This window comes from Chelonoidis abingdonii, chromosome 11 (genome assembly GCF_003597395.2).
Source record: "Chelonoidis abingdonii isolate Lonesome George chromosome 11, CheloAbing_2.0, whole genome shotgun sequence".
Lineage (NCBI taxonomy): Eukaryota > Metazoa > Chordata > Testudines > Testudinidae > Chelonoidis > Chelonoidis abingdonii.
Genome location: NC_133779.1, coordinates 60,997,440 through 61,012,731, shown reverse-complemented (window position 1 = coordinate 61,012,731; position 15,292 = coordinate 60,997,440). Strand labels below are relative to the sequence as shown.

The following is a 15,292-nucleotide window of genomic DNA, read 5'->3' as shown; positions in this document are numbered from 1 at the left end:
ACCACCACACCACTACACCCCCCTGGCTTGTCTCTTCGCCAAGCTGAACGGCACTAATCTGTTTAGTCTCGCCTCATATGGGAGCCGTTCCGTGCCCGAAGATTAGACTCAGAAGGACCCCAGCGGGAAATCAGGCATCACAGGCTGAGGGTTACACAGCCCAGGAGAATGTCAGTTTGGCCTCCAACAGGCACTGGGAGCCAGGACTCCTGGGTTCCATCCCTGGCTCTGGGAGGGCAGTGGGGTGTATTGGGTTAGGGGAGGGGGGTTGGGAGCCAGGACTCCTGGGTTCTATCCCCAGCTCTGGGAGGGCAGTGGGGTGTATTGGGTATGGGGAGGAGGGAGTGGGAGTGGGAGCCAGGACTCCTGGGTTCTATCCCTGGCTCTGGGAGGGCAGTGGGGTGTATTGGGTTAGGGGAGGGGGCATTGGGAGTCAGAACTCCTAGTTTCCGTACAGAAAGATCTGGGGGTCTGATGGCTGTCACCCCTTCCCCTCCCCACAGCACAATGCCCACAGCCCAGCTGCTGCATCCGACCACATTAAGGCCCAGCCAAGGGTATGAGCCAGCTCCCACTTCCATTTCCTCAACAGCACTGCAGGTGCAGCGGTTTGAAAGTGGAGTGGAGTGGGTGGTGGGCTGCGTCTACACTTCCAAAGGGGAGTTGTGGCTGCTGGGTTCTCTCCCTGCAGTGGAGTGAGGAATGTGGGTCAATGGCTGTGACGAGGGATCCCAGGGGGACAGTACAATGCCCACTGCCCTCGCAGTCTCTGCTCAGGAACAAGCCCTCACCGCCACTTCCTTATCTGCAAAATGCAGGGTGTGGGGCATCAGGTAACAACTGCTGACAGATGGCAGGGGTGGGGCGGGGAAACCCCTTTCCTGGAAACGGCTGGACAGACGCCAGCAGTTCCGAGAACACCAACGCTGGAGTCTCCAAATGAACCTGGGGCCCCTCCAGCCAGCGCTGCTGCAGAGCAGCGAGATCAGGGGCTTTGCTGATGCAGTTCCCCCTTTCCCAACTGAGCAGCAAGTCAAAATTCAGCCACGGTTACTGTTGGAACGGGCTGGAATTTCAAAGCCCCCTGCTCCCGCACTGGAGATGTGACTCTCCCTGGCTCCAATGAATGTTCTTGGATGTCTTTGTCTGTGACCTGGGAGGTCAGATCTCTGCCACACCCTTAGCAGGGAACCAGGGACAGGACAGAGTGTGGCAGGAGATCAGCTCCTGACCCACGGAGGGGTGAATTGCAAGCTAAAACGTATGTAGGTGTGAACCTGACTTGGAGTTTTCTGATTAGGGCTGGAGGGGGGGGTTGCTGAGCGTTGTTTGAGGAAGCTTTGGAGTGGGGGGAGGTAGAACGGACACAGGTCCACTCGGAGGCAGGGATAAAGCCAACTCAGCTGCCTGCCAGCATGGTACAATCTCTTCCACCGTTGGGATGGGGGTAAAACTTCCCCTCTGCTTTGGAGACCAGCTCATCCAGTGGTGGTTCTGACCTACCTGGCTCTCCTTCCACCTCTTCCTGGTTTGCCTCCCGGCCGGCTGGACCATGGGTGTCTTTGAATGGAGTCACTCAGGGATCAGCGAGCGACATGTACCCAGAAAGCTGTTATTCTCTCATCAAGCGTCTCAACTGATTGTGCTGTTGTAGAATTCATCCTTCTTGTCACCTCGTCAGTCATAGGTTGGGTTATCCAGCTAATTTTTATCCTTCTTCTGTAATGCCAAAACTCAAATTCTGGAGTCATCTCTCAATGTTCTTTCTAAGGATGTCTGGAGAGAAGGGCCGACCACATCTAGTGCAATCTAGTGCAGATGTTGCCCTTTTAATGACACAGAAGTTGTGGGAAGTTGTTGGATGCAGTTTTTGCAAGCTGTGTCCTTCTCCTGGTTTCTTCCTCATGTCTTCAGTCAGATGTTATTAACTTCCCTAAATAGGGGAAACTATTCATTTGTTTCACCACTTGAGCACCAAGACACAAGTGTTGCCTTCCATGTGCATTTTACGTATTACCATACTTTTTGTCATCCTATCATAGAAACATAGAAGATGAGGGTTGGAAGAGACCTCAGGAAGTATCTAGTGCAACCCCCTGCTCAAAGCAGGACCAACCCCAATTAAACCATCCCAGCCAGGGCTTTGTCAAGCCAGACTTAAAAACCTTTAAGGATGGAGATTCCACCACCTCCCTGGGGAACCCATTCCAGTGCTTCGCCACCCTCCTAGTGAAAAGGTTTTTCCTAATATCCAACCTAGACCTCCCCCACTGCAACTTGAGATTATTGCTCCTTGTTCTGTCTTCTGCCACCTCTGAGAACTGCCGAGCTTCATTCTATTTGGAAACCCTCTTCAGGTAAAAGCAGCAAAGAGTCTTGTGGCACCTTATAGACTAACAGACGTTTTGGAGCATGAGCTTTCGTGGGTGAATACACCCACTATTTCGGATGCAGGCACCATATTGAAAGCTTCACTAAAGTCAAGATATATCATGCCCATTGCTTTCCCCATGTCCAGAGAGCCAGTTACCTCATCATAGATATAATCATATCATTAATCCTCATTCCTTATTTCTTGCTGCCATTGCTCCCAAAAGGAAACAGTGCCATGAATTGGTTCCTTGGCGTGTCTTACATTGCTGATATCTGTGCTATTGACCTGCATGCCCTGGCTGGTGTCTTCCAAATGTTCCCTCATTCTGACTTCTACATATATGCTAAATAGCTGTAATGATACAATGCAACTATGGGGTTCGCCTCTTTGATACTGCAATACGTAGTTCACACTTCGTTCGGATTGCTGCTTTCTGTCCCCAGGACGAGCTTGTTATTAATTACAGATCTTGGAAGTCAATCCTACATTCTTCAAGAATATGTATCATCTTGTGTTGGAGCTTATGAAATTCCTTCCCATGCTCTACAAAGTACTTCTTTCCCACGCTACCATAAGATCCTCAGGGCAAAAATTGCCTCTCTCATAGCCACTCCTGGGCGAAACCCTGCTGGCTTCTGCTAATTCTTGTCTCAGGATGTGTCCATGTGCCAACAACTTTCCACAGATCTGTGAGTGAGTGGCTTCTTGGGTTTATAGTTGTATGTTCTTCACAGTCTCTAGCCTTATCAAACTTCGGCAGAGGAATACCTCTTGGAGTCCTCCAGAAGTTCTCCTGGTGTGCATATCTGATTGAGGAGTTCTGGCAGGTAAGTTTCTGAATTGTCCTTCAGGGATTGTAGCATTTCAACCATGATCCATTCCTCCCCAGCTACTTTCCCTCACTTTATACTTTTTAGTGCTCTTTCTAGTTTCCACATTGTAATAGCCGGTGTTTCTTCTTCTCCAGTTTCAATGTCTCTATCTTCCAGTTTTTCAGGATCATCAAACATTCTGTCACATATTCCATCCATCTTCCTAGGATGTTGTTGGCTTTGTGGCATCCTCCGACTCATTAGTTTTGATAGAGTTTGTTCCTTTTCTTAACTTCTCTATTTGTCTCATGGATCTTTTTGTGGTTCAGTTAATCTCTTTGTGGTTGTATCTGATATTCTTTGATTTCAAGGCCTCTTTGTTCTAGCCATTTTTCATTTGCCTCTTTGCATGCTTTCGGGATGTGTTTGTGTATCTTTCGATCTCCCTCTCTCCACCAATCACTGCAATCTGTTCTTGAGTTTATTATTGGATGGTTTAGGATAAATAATTTTTGTAAAGCTTCTTTCTGTGTAATTTTTTATTGCATTAGACCTTTGACTAGAAACCTCATGTTTAGCAGAAGACACTGGAGAAGATGCAGTTTTAGGTACCATCTAAAAAGATCAGGAAAAGAGAGGAGGTTTGGCAGACATGGTTTTTGAACACAGTAGCTTGAAGTGTCAGAGGATGCTGTTATCTCGGCCCTGCGAGTAGTTAGAAAGCTATGATTGCTCTTTTCACTTTTTACTTTTGTAATTGTAAAAAAACCCACCCAGTTGTAAATGAGGAGGTTTTACCCTGTAATGGAAAATTTTCTTCACAAGTTACAAATACTGAGCCTACGATGAGCTTAAATTGCATTTGGTAAAGTGTTTGGATGAGCATTTTGGTTGGTTCGTTGGCTGGTTGGTTGGTTTTTCCACGCAGTTCAATTTATTTCAGGAAACTTTGCAAGACAACTGAACGCTATTGTGAAAAGATTGGGATCGTAAATCGTCTGTACAGCATTTTGTAATTCTTATTCCAGTAGATCTCTTTTTCTTTGGCTAAGGCAAAGCCGAACAGTTGAGTTGAGAGGTGTGTGCCAGATGGCACAATGTGTGTAAAAGATGTTATTCTAGTCTCTATAGGTTTTTATACCAGGTCTATCATTGTAGTATCTGAGTTTCTTCCAGAAGTCCTGCTACCCTGTCCCTGGTGTGACCAGCTATCCTAAGTTGCATCCCAAGCCTTCCAAGGGGAGTTGGTTTCACTCATCCCTCTAACTTGATTTTCCAGCAGGAAGGGAGGAGGATTTCTCAGTGTGCACAGACGCCCAATGGGTGGGCAGGGCCGGTTAGGGGAATAGAATCTTATAGACTCTCCCGGGAGAAGTGTGCAAATCGAAGTTCTCATATTGCATCACAGCATGTAACTGAGCCTATCTATAAAAAGAGAGAGACAGAGAAAGAACAGAGCGAGATATGGGTGCAGCTTTTCCACTCTGCAGAACTAGCCACCGACTTCACCCCATTCGCATTTTACTCCAGGGAGCTTTTGGTAAGTGATACCCTGCTGGTGCTCAAACCACTAGACATCACTCCCCTGTTGTAGCCAGTTATAGAACCCAGGAGTCCTGGCTGCCAGCCTCTCCTCCCCATGCTATCCACTAGCTCCCACTCCCTTTCCAGAGCTGGGGATAGAATCAAGGAGTCTTGTCTCCCAGCTCCCCTCACCTCTAACCACTAAACTCCACTCCCCTCCCAGAGCCAGGGAGAGAACCTAGCAGTCCTGGCTCCTAGCCCCCTGCTCTAACCACTAGAAATCACTCCCTTGCTGGAGCCAGGAATAGAACTCAGGAGTCCTGGCTTGGAGCCCTGCCCTCCTCTAACACACTAGATCCCACTTCCTCCCACAGCCAGGGAGAGAACCCAGGAGTCCTGGCTCCTGGCCTCCCATCCCCACACTATCCACTAGCTCCCACTCCCTTTCCAGAGCTGGGGATAGAACCCAGAAGTCCTGGTTCCCAGGCCCCACCCCTGCTCTATCCATGAGTCACCACTCCCCTCCCAGAGGCAGGGGTAGAACGTGGGAGTCCTGGCTCCCAGCCCCACTCCTCCACCACACACATTGTAATGAAGGCAAGAGCCGGCTTGCAGTTCCGGCACCTGATGGGTGTGGTGGGGTTGTCTCAAAGGGAAAGCACCAGCGAGTGCGAACAGCTGCCTAAGCCTGAGGGGTGGGGTGGGGTGAGAGAGTCGCCCGCTGCCGCACGGGGTAAATTTACTCCCGGGTCAGTTCTTGGACTGCTTCAGCCAGGACCAGGGAGATCTGCTCTGTTCCCCCGTCACAAGGTTCAGTCCCCGCTAGCGGTGCCTCCAGCTGGCCATCCTGGGGACTAGCTCTGCCAGGCGTCACATTCTCCTCCAGTGTCTTTCTCTTCAGGAACCGCAGCCTCCTCTTCACGACTCAGCCCTCCAGCTGGGTCACTGTAGGTGTCCCCCCCTCTTCCAGGGTATCAAATTCCCTCTTGACCAATGCGCTCAGCATCAGCAGCCGGGAGGGGGACCCAGGACCACTCTCTAAGCCAGCTCCTGGCTCAGGGACCGTGTAGTCAGCAGCCAAGTTCGGCACCATCCCATTCCTCACTGCTTTCCCCCGGAGCCTTCTGCTACCTCCTAACTCTCCCCGCTCCTCTGGGTTTGTGGGTTGTAAACTCCTTCCTGTGGCCCACCTGCCTTTAGACCCCCTCACACACACACCCCGCCCTTGCCAGGCAGCCTGGGGCAGAACAAAGCTTGAGGGCAGCTGAGTGCCCAGACACGTGGGGGAAACTGAGGCAGCTGCAGAGCCCTGGCAATGCCATGACACCCTCCAAGGGTGGGAAGTGCCCAAGTGCAGTGCACAGGGGTGGGGGGCAGAGGGCAGAGGTGGCTGCCACCAGGAGGGAGAGGGAATGTCTCCCCCCAGTCTGCCTGATAGTCTGTGGCAACATGAATGACCCTGAGGAAGTGGGGGAGGCACCGCTGCTGTGTGGTGTGGGAAGCAAAACCCCACCTCCTTGTGGGGAGGGTCAGTAGATTTCCCCTCGCCCTGGGGAACCTGGGGTGATGCTGCGGGGGCCCCCAGGCCCAGATCTCCGGAGAGTGGGGCTGTGGCAGGGTGGGGTAGGGCTGGAGGTCCCTTGCTGGAGGCCTCGTGGCCCTGCCTGACCCTTCCCGAGAACAGAGCAGAGAGAAATCCTCCAGGCAGCCTAGAGTGGCAGCAGAGGAGCAGCCAATCAGAGGGGCTGATGGAGCAGCCAATCCAGGGCCAGAAGGGCTCTATATAAGACGAGCAGCAGCTCAGAGAAGTTCAGTTCGTGCCTGGAGCTCAAAGAGGGAGGACTGGGTGTCTGTCTGGCTAGATGAGCAGCAGGCGATGGGTAGCTCACCAGGCAGAACCAAGCCCAGGGAAGGCTGCTAGAGGCTGGCTGGATAGAGCAGCAGCAGGACCATGAAAAGGTCAGTGCAGGCAGGCTGAGCCCAGGGAACTGAGCCCAGGACCTGGCTGGACCTGAGGAGGGAACCGAGATGGGCACTGCAGGTCTGGTTGCGGACTGAGCCCAGGGAGGGCTGCTGAAAAGGTGCAGGTACTGGCTGGGCCCCAGTTGGGTGGCTGAAGAAGGCAGTGCCGCGGGGAAGAAACCTCTGAGCTACAGCCCCATAGCAGGGCCATGATAAGAACTCAGGACTGTATATCCCAGAAGCGGGGGACAGCGTGTGCGGCTCGGCTGGAGACTGAGCTACAAAGACCAGCAGAGAGAGCCAGCAGCCGGGGGAGCACTTGCAAGAGGCAGCTGCCACCCTGTTGTAAGACTGAAAAAGAAAAGCAGGTCACACCTAACATGGAGAAAGGGGCCAGTCATGAGAGGTGGGTGCCCCACCCCCAGGAAGAACTGTGTTTGCAGGCACTATCAGCCAGAGAAAAGGGGCCATGCACGAGAGGCGGGCGCTGACCCTGTTACGGGGGCACATGAAGGAATTTGGCTCTGGAGGAGGGATAAGGGATCCCTCCGCTGTTAAAAGTTGTGCATGGCTGAGAGCTGGAGTTGGACGTTGTGTATTGAGGCCTGATTGCAATGGAAGGCTGTCGCTTTAAGAATGGGGGCAGGGAGTGGAGTTTCCTTGTCCTGCTGCCAGTCTTGGGGGCTCCATGGGGAAGCATGGGACCAGAAGCAGCCTGGAAGAAACCAGCCTAGAAAACAGTGGGCTGAGTTCTCTCACTATCTTAGGGAGCAGCCTGCTTTGTCTCACTCTTGTATGTGGTTGCTGTGTAGGATTGTTCTAGATTCCCAGAAACAGTCACCTTAGGCTGCAACCTTCCAGCAGGAGTATTTGAGGTTTGTCTCTGACTTCTCCAGGTGGGTGCTGTGAATATACCAACCACAAGGCAGGTCAGAGGTGCCGTTACTCCAGAACTGTGGCAAATGGCTCTGTGATTCCACCCACCCTGTCAACCGGCTCGTGCAAGCGCCATCCCTTGTCTGGCTGAAATAAAATCAATCTGTGATAAATCCCCTGGCAGGAGATTTGGCTGCATCACAGACCCTAGCACCGACCTACTGCTTCTCCATCACCATGGAGGCTTCTCTTGCCGCCTGCATCCTCGCTGCTCTCCTGGCTACGGGTGAGTGGGGTCTGTTTCTACAGGCGCTGGTATTTTACTTCTCCAATGTACCATCAACTCAGAGCCACCCACTGGGTGAAACTGTTAATTTAATGTAACTGATCATCAGCCACAGAATAACGGGGGCTGAGCTGGGAGCGTCTGTGTCCGAGGAGGAGAGGGCTGGAAGTCACAAAGTCCCTATGACAACGAGTGAAACAAACGGAGGAAATTTTTATTCTTTAAATCATTGAAATGTCCTGACTGGGCATGTTTCAGAGTTGGCCAGAGGCCATGGGCTTTCCTGACAGGGGATTGTCTCTGCTCTGAAAGGCAGATCTGAATTTCAGTAATGTGAGCTCAAGACGATATAAAAGGCATTTTGGCAGGAACCCACCTGGGGTCAGTTGGCCATAGCTCTGGTATCAGTGGGGCCAGATCCCAGCTGGGCTCAGTTCAATTCAAGGGAAGGGACAAATCTAGACACATCATGTTCTCTCTCCTTCCCCAGGGGCCTGTCTGCAGTGTGAGGTTTGCGAAGGCCAAGGAACCAGCTGCACGGGCAGCATGCGGCCCTGCCCAGCTGGGCAGGACTCTTGTGCCATCGCTGTGACAGTAACCACAATGGGTATGTGAGATGGACCCTAACCAACTCGGGTCAGCGAACAGGCTGGGTTCTGACTAGTCCCTCCTCTGAGGCACCCCCCAGCTCCCTCCCCTCCTATGGTTGTGCCTGGCTCCCTGGCCTCTGGAGTGTATGCGTGTCTCTGTTTCCCCTGTTGAAGCTGCCCCATATTGTTTGAAATAGTTAAACATGCCCTGGAACCTGATCACCTATGTCCACAGGGAGCATCCAACCCACTGGGCTCCTGGGGGGCCACTCTGCCCCCATTTCCTCCTCAGCTGGGCTTTATGCAGGGCCCGATCTGGTGGGCATCCTCTGAGGGCATCTCCTGGATCAGGCCCTGCAAGTGATATTGGCAGGGGAACGCCTAGTTTGGGAATCTCACCGTGGCTCAGGGGCGAAATGGACGCATGACGTCAGGATTTTGGCGACCCTGCACATACCCACTGGTGGAAACTTTGGCAATGAAAGGGCTTTATGGGCAGAACAGTTGGGGGTGGGGGAGTCCCCAGGGTTAAATGGCAGCTGCATGGGGAGCTGGGGGAGCTAAATGCTGGATTTAGGTGCTGAAATGACTTTCTCTAGCCCTGCGGGACCTCGGGTGAGTCACGTCCCCTCTCTGTGCCTTGGTTTCCTCCTGGCTAGAGGAAGGCTAATGGCACCTGGGCGTCATTGTGAAGAGGGGCGTCAATGGGGTGGGAGTGGAAGGGGAATAAATCTGGCTTCTCCTCCTGTGCAGCAGGAGTGAACACCCAGAGCATTCACAAGGGCTGTGTGATGTCCAGCCAGTGTGGAGCCGGCCCCGTCTCGATGAATTTTGGGTATGGAATGACGACAAGGACGAGCATCGCCTGCTGCGTGGGAGATGCCTGCAGAACAACCACAGTTGCAGGTACCTCTCTCCATCTCCGCCTCGCCTCCCCCATCCCCTGCACCTCCTGCCCCACGTTACCTTCCTGGGCCCGGTCCTCCTGCCCTGCAGGGGGCACCCCATGGAATAACACCGAATCCCTGGCTGGGTGGAGTTTAGTGGGTGGGGCTCTAGGCTGCCCCCAGGTGTGAACCCAGCTGGCCCCACCCAGGGGGGGTCCAGGGCTCCCTGCTGCAAACCTCTCCCCTGCCCCTGCTGCCCCTGGCGTCCCCGGAGCTACAGCTCCCCCTGCAGGGGGAACCCAGGGCTGAGCTGTGCAGCCCCCAGCTGCTCTCCCTGCCCCGACGCCTCCTGGGGCTCGTCCCCCGAGCTGACTGCGTTTGCTCCGCTTCGTCCCAGTGCCCCCGGCTGACCCCAAACCCAACGGCCGGCGCTGCCCAGCCTGCTACGCGTTGCATGCTGATCAGTGTGCAGAAGTGCCCATAAATTGTACTGGATCCGAGACCCGATGTCTCGACGCTACTGGGACCATAACATCTGGTAACTTCAGTTCACTTATTCTGGGGTTATTTTTCCTTTGGTTCTCTCCCCACCCCACCATAGGGCAGAAGCGAGACGCTGTGTGGATTCCACAAGGTCAGGGGTTCACAAACTGTGGGCAGGACCCCAAAGTGGGTTGCGACCCTGTTTTAATGGGGTCGCTGGGACCGGAGGGCTTCAGCCCTGGGTGACGGGGCTCATTTTACAGCCCCTTCTCCCCCGTGCCAGGGATAAAGCCCTTGGGCTTCAGCTTTGCCCCCCTGCATGTCCCCCTCCCCAGGGCAGTGGGGCTTGGGCGAGCTCAGGCCTCAGTCCCCCTCACCCGGGGGTCGTTAGTAATTTCTGTTGTCAGAAGGGAGTCGCAGTGCAGTGATGTTTGAGAACTGCCGCGCTAGGTAAAGGTGTCAGCTGCAGATTAGGACACTTGGGTTCTGTTCCCAGCGCTGGCCTGCGGTGTGACCTTGGGCCAGTATCTCCCTGTCCCTGGGCCCTCTGGTTCTCCTCCCTCCATTGTGTGTCTATAGTTCAGTCTCTAACCTTTTAATGGCAGGCCTGGCTTAGTCCTGGGGTGCCCTGTTGTGTCAGGCACTTGACTGACCCCTGAAATGAGAGTCCCCTCTTCTGCCAGATGCTCATAAGAAACAGTCCCTGCTGCCAAAGAATCTGCAATCTGAACAGACAAAAGGATCGTTCTTCCCCATTTTTAAAGATGGGGAAACTGAGGCACAGAGCAGTGCCATGACTTGCCCAATGTCACACAGGAAGGCTGTGGCAGGGAATTGAACCTAGTTTTCTGGAGTCCCACCATGGTGCCATAACTCACTACAAAGCCACCCTGCTTAGAAATCCCAGTTCTCCCACCAGCACTGAGCTACTGCTTTGTAGATGAGTGATGGGGCTAATACAGGCCTGATCCATTATGAATACTCCTGGTGGGTGCTAAGGGACATGCTCAAGGACACACAGTGTGTCTGCCACAGAGGAGACGGGGGAGGCAATCCCGGCCTAGATAGGCTGGGGGGAGCAGAGCAGACAGGGAGATGGAGGCTGGGGGGAGCTTGGTGGGGCCCTGAGGACGGGGAGGCCATTGTGTCCTAGCCCAGCTCCAGGAGCAGAGCTGCTCTCCTAACCACAATCGCCTGCTTCCCTCTCGCCCGTGCAGGTCGAAACCCAATGCAGATGGTCATGAAGGGCTGCGTCTCCCAGTCCATCTGCGACCAGCTACAAGTGGGTTCGGGAACCGTTGCAGGGGTCAATGAAAGTCTAACCACGGCCAAATGCACAGTGGAGTCCGGTGCAGCGGCCGAGGCTCTAGGACCAGCTGGGATCCTCCCAGCCCTCGCTGGGCTTCTCCTGCTGAAGCTTCTCTCCTGATTCCCACCTGGTGCAAGAGCGACATCACACTGAAGTACACCCTGCAGCCTGCGTTAGCCCCTTTCTCCCGCAGGGCTTCCCGGCTCCCGGGTGGACTCACATCCCCCTTTATATTGTTGCACTGAATAAAACACACTGGAGAGCAAAGTCTGGATTTGTTATTTCTCTCTTTATTTCAATGAGGAAACTTTCATTCTCACAGGTGGGGTCAGCAAGAAGCCAATTAAGAACAGAAGCATGGCCGCACTGGGTCAGGTGAGTGGTGCAGGTGGCCCGGTGTCCGACAGGGGCACCCCCAGAACTTCATGGGCAGTGCACAGAACCCTGTGATTTTGGAGAGACCCACCCCGTCTTCCCCTCCCAGCTTGTGGCAGTTGGAGGGGTAGGGACAGCCGGAGTGTGGCATTGTGTCTCTGACCGTTTTGGCCAATAGCCATGGATGGCCCTAATCTCCAGGAATGTATCTAGCTCTTTTCTGAACCCTGCTGTACTTTTGCCCATCCCCTGGCAAGGAGTTCCACAGGTTAATTGTGTGGCAGGGGAAAAGTACAGCGTCTTGTTTGTATGAAACCTGCTGCTTGTTCGTTTCATTGGGTGACCCCTGGTTTTGGTGTTGTGGGACAGGGGAAATAGCAGTTTTTCAGTCACTTTTTCCATGGCCTGGCATGATTTTCTCCCCATCTGTCACACCCCCCCTGACGCTTCCCCCCAGTAGGTCAAGGCTGAGAATACCACATTTAGGACAGACGTGCTCCACGCGCCTGGTGCTTCTATCATTAGAGCTTACTGAGCCAGTAACAGAGATGGGCTTGTGTGTCACCACACTGGTTAACAAGAAGCCACAAACACAGGCCCCGCAGGCAGGCCAGCCCCTGGCTCACCACCCAGATACGTTTTTAGGCTTTATGATGAATTGTTCCTGAAAACCAGTTTCACCAGAATTAGCGTCCTTCCGCTCCCAATGCATTAGCCACTTAGCCAGCTCAATATGAGTCAGATCTTACCCAGTAAGCATGTCTGCCGATTCTTATAGTAACTAGAACCTACAGGTTTAATAATGGGAGAGTTATAAGTGGTTAGTGGATCATATACCCACAAGTATCAGGGGGTCATTGTGTGGGCCTGTATCCACACCAAAAACCAGGAGGCCAGTGGTATCTTAAAGACTAACAGATTTATTTGGGTGTAAGTTTTCATGGGTTAAAAATCCCCCTACCCACGAAAGCTTGTGCCCAAATAAATCTGTTAGTCTTTAAGGTGCCACTGGACTCCTCGATTTTCAGTGTCCATAGATCAGGATCATAGCAGGGATGGGATAAACTGCTAGTGGTCAGAGGTCTCTCTGGACTCACCCAAACAGCTTGGGGGTTGCCAGCCCGTATTAAGAGTTTCCGCGGTAGAAAGCCAGGCCGGAGAAATGAGGTAGGGACGCAAAGACAGTATGGAGATTTCTCAAGTGCCTTTTCATATTCTGTGCACAGAAATGTACTGACCTAAACGAAGGCCACGGTCCTTGTTCATGGAAAGTTACTGGCCCCTGATGGAGTCCAGGGTCACGTGAGCCTATCACACGGCTTCACGTGGTTTCCTGAATTGCAGGGGTTGGCCATTGGCTCCTCAGGGCTGGAGGAGTGCAGGGTCCTCAACTTCAGCCACAAGGCTGAGCCAGGCACGTAAATGGAATAATCATACGTAGCAAATCGCACTAGTTCCAGTGACACCAGCCCAGACGTCCTTTGGACAAGACGTGTTACAACTGTATAACCGTGGCAGCAGCAGAGACACAAACAGTCATTTTTCCTATACACAGCATCACCCCCTCTCCATCCCGAGTCGTCTCTTTGCCAAGCTGAACAGCCCTAAGCTCGAGTGTCGCCTCATATGGAAGCTGCTCCATGCTCTGAGATTAGGTTCAGAAAGACGCCAGTGGGGAAAACAGGCAACACAGGCTGGGGGTTACACAGCCCAGGGGAACGTCAGTTCAACATCCGATGGGGGCTGGGAGCCAGGACACCTAGCTCTGGTGCTATATTACTGCTCTCAAACCAGACCCTCTAGCTCAGGCCCGGGCTTATGGACCCAGAGGGCACAGGTTCAGTTCCCCCCATAAATGACGCGCCCAGGAAGGCTGCTCCCCTCAAAGTGACAGCAGCTCTCTGATAAAACACCTGCTACTCAACCTTTCCTGGAGGGGAGAGAGTTCAACTATCTGATTGTTATTCTTGGGGCTAGGATCCCATTGTGCCAGGCGCTGTACGTTGTCATTGCTATTTATTAGGTGTATTACGGTAGCCCCCAGGCACCCCAGTCAAGGCCAAGAACCCCGCTGCGCTAGGCACTGTAGAGCCACAGAAGAAAGAGACAGTCCCTGCCACACAACCTGGGACAACGGACAAATAATTCAGAGCCCAGGAAGCTCTGCTGATTTTTACATTTTGAACTGGCAGAGATGGGGGCTGGAGCCGGCTGGAAAAACAGAAACGGGTTGGGGGGGTGGGGTTTGTGAACCATTTTACTGTAATTTGTTCCGAGGAAAGGAAGGTTTTCCACTTTGGAGGGCAGGATGAGCATTCAAAACGGCCGTGCCAGATTGGTCTCCATTCAACCAGCTGAAACTCAGTCAAGGCAAGTGCAAAGTCCGACACTCAGGAAGGCAAAAAAAATCAGATGCACCCCTACCTAACAGGGCATCGCTGGCTGCGGGGGTCATACCGCTGACAAGGATCTGGGGGTGACTGTAGATCACAAATTGAACAGGAGCCAACAATGTGAAGCAGCTGCAAAAAAGGCAAACCTCCTTCTGGGGTGTAGTAATGGGTGTGTCGTATAGGATAGGGGTTCTCAACCTTTTTCATTCTGAGCCCCCCACCCCCAACGTGCTATAAAAATTCCACAGCCCAGCTGTGTCACAACAACTGGTTTTCTGCATCTAAAAACCAGGGCCGGCGTTAGGGGGCAGCAAGGGGGGTGCGGGCAATTGCTCAGGGCCCCAGGCTGGAAGTGGCATCACAATGCTAAATTTTCAGGCTTCAGCTTCAGCCCCAGGGATTGTAGCTCCTGGCCTGCGTTGCCTCATTTCACCACTAGAGGCCACTCTAAGACTAATTGATGGCCTCACCCACTAGAGTTGAAAATTCCTCCCACAAAATCAATTAAAAATTTCCAAAGTCTTTGGTCTCCAGTTTGTTTAATTAAGTAGAACAATATAAAGGGGAAGTGAATCTAGGCAGGAGCCCAGGGCCCCTGGGAGGGGAGAGTGATGCAGATTGGGGCAGACACAGGCTGCCGGGGTGTTACCGAGTGTGGTGTGGCCATTGCACTGGGTGGGGAATCAGGAGAGAATGGTCAGCAGGAGGAGCCCAGCGAGGGCGGGAAGGAGGAGCCCGGCTGGTCCCAGAGCTGTGCTGGCCACGCTGGTGGCCGCTGTGCATTTGGCCATAGTTAGGTCTCCACTGAACCCTGTGAAGGTCACAGACCCTGCTTCTATCTGGGTGCAGAAGGATTCGGTAGCACAGCCCTTGATAATGGTCTTACTGGCAGTTCCACCTGCAGGCGAGGGGGATAAGGAGGTGGCCGGTGTGAGGGGCGCAGCTCGACTCCTTGAGCAGGACAAGGACACAACCACCAGCCCCCTCCTCGGCTCTGCCACGTGCAGGCCCCCCACCGCCTCCATCTCCCCTTCTGCTCCGCTCCGCCCAGCATGTGTGACCCTGAACGGCCTCCCTCGTCTCCTGTACTGTGACACAGACTCACTGTCAAGTATCAGAGGGGTAGCCGTGTTAGTCTGGATCTGTAAAAGCAGCAGAGAATCCTGTGGCACCTTATAGACTAACAGACGTTTTGGAGCGTGAGCTTTCGTGGGTGAATACCCACTTCGTCAGACGCATTACAGACTCACTGTATGTCTTTGAACAAGTCACTTGCAGCCCAATGTAGAGCCCACCCATGACATCCGGATTGGATCAGGCCTGTATGACCCCCCTCTTCGTCTAGGAGTGGGATCTCAAGGAAGGTGGCTTCGTAGTGCGTTAAGGTACCCTGATGGGACTCTGCAAAACTGGGGTCAGTT

At 53.3% G+C, this 15,292-nt stretch overlaps 1 protein-coding gene across 11 annotated transcripts; it reads left to right on the top strand.

Moving 5' to 3' along the window:
• Window positions 1-954: 954 nt before the first annotated feature.
• LOC116838217 (phospholipase A2 inhibitor and Ly6/PLAUR domain-containing protein-like) lies at window positions 955-11,373 on the top strand. Of its 11 annotated transcripts, none has more exons than XM_032803272.2 (7): window positions 955-1,261; window positions 4,595-4,726; window positions 7,569-7,834; window positions 8,325-8,441; window positions 9,178-9,330; window positions 9,709-9,849; window positions 11,012-11,373. In XM_032803272.2, the coding sequence occupies exons 3-7, from the start codon at window positions 7,786-7,788 to the stop codon at window positions 11,221-11,223; spliced, it is 672 nt and encodes a 223-aa protein (XP_032659163.1). In that variant the 5' UTR covers window positions 955-1,261; window positions 4,595-4,726; window positions 7,569-7,785; the 3' UTR covers window positions 11,224-11,373. The 11 variants fall into 11 exon arrangements, with proteins under 11 accessions (XP_032659163.1, XP_032659165.1, XP_074927314.1 ...); XM_075071213.1 differs by lacking the exon at window positions 955-1,261 and adding an exon at window positions 1,401-1,418; XM_075071212.1 differs by lacking the exon at window positions 955-1,261 and adding an exon at window positions 2,422-3,201.
• The last annotated feature ends 3,919 nt before the right edge of the window (window positions 11,374-15,292 follow it).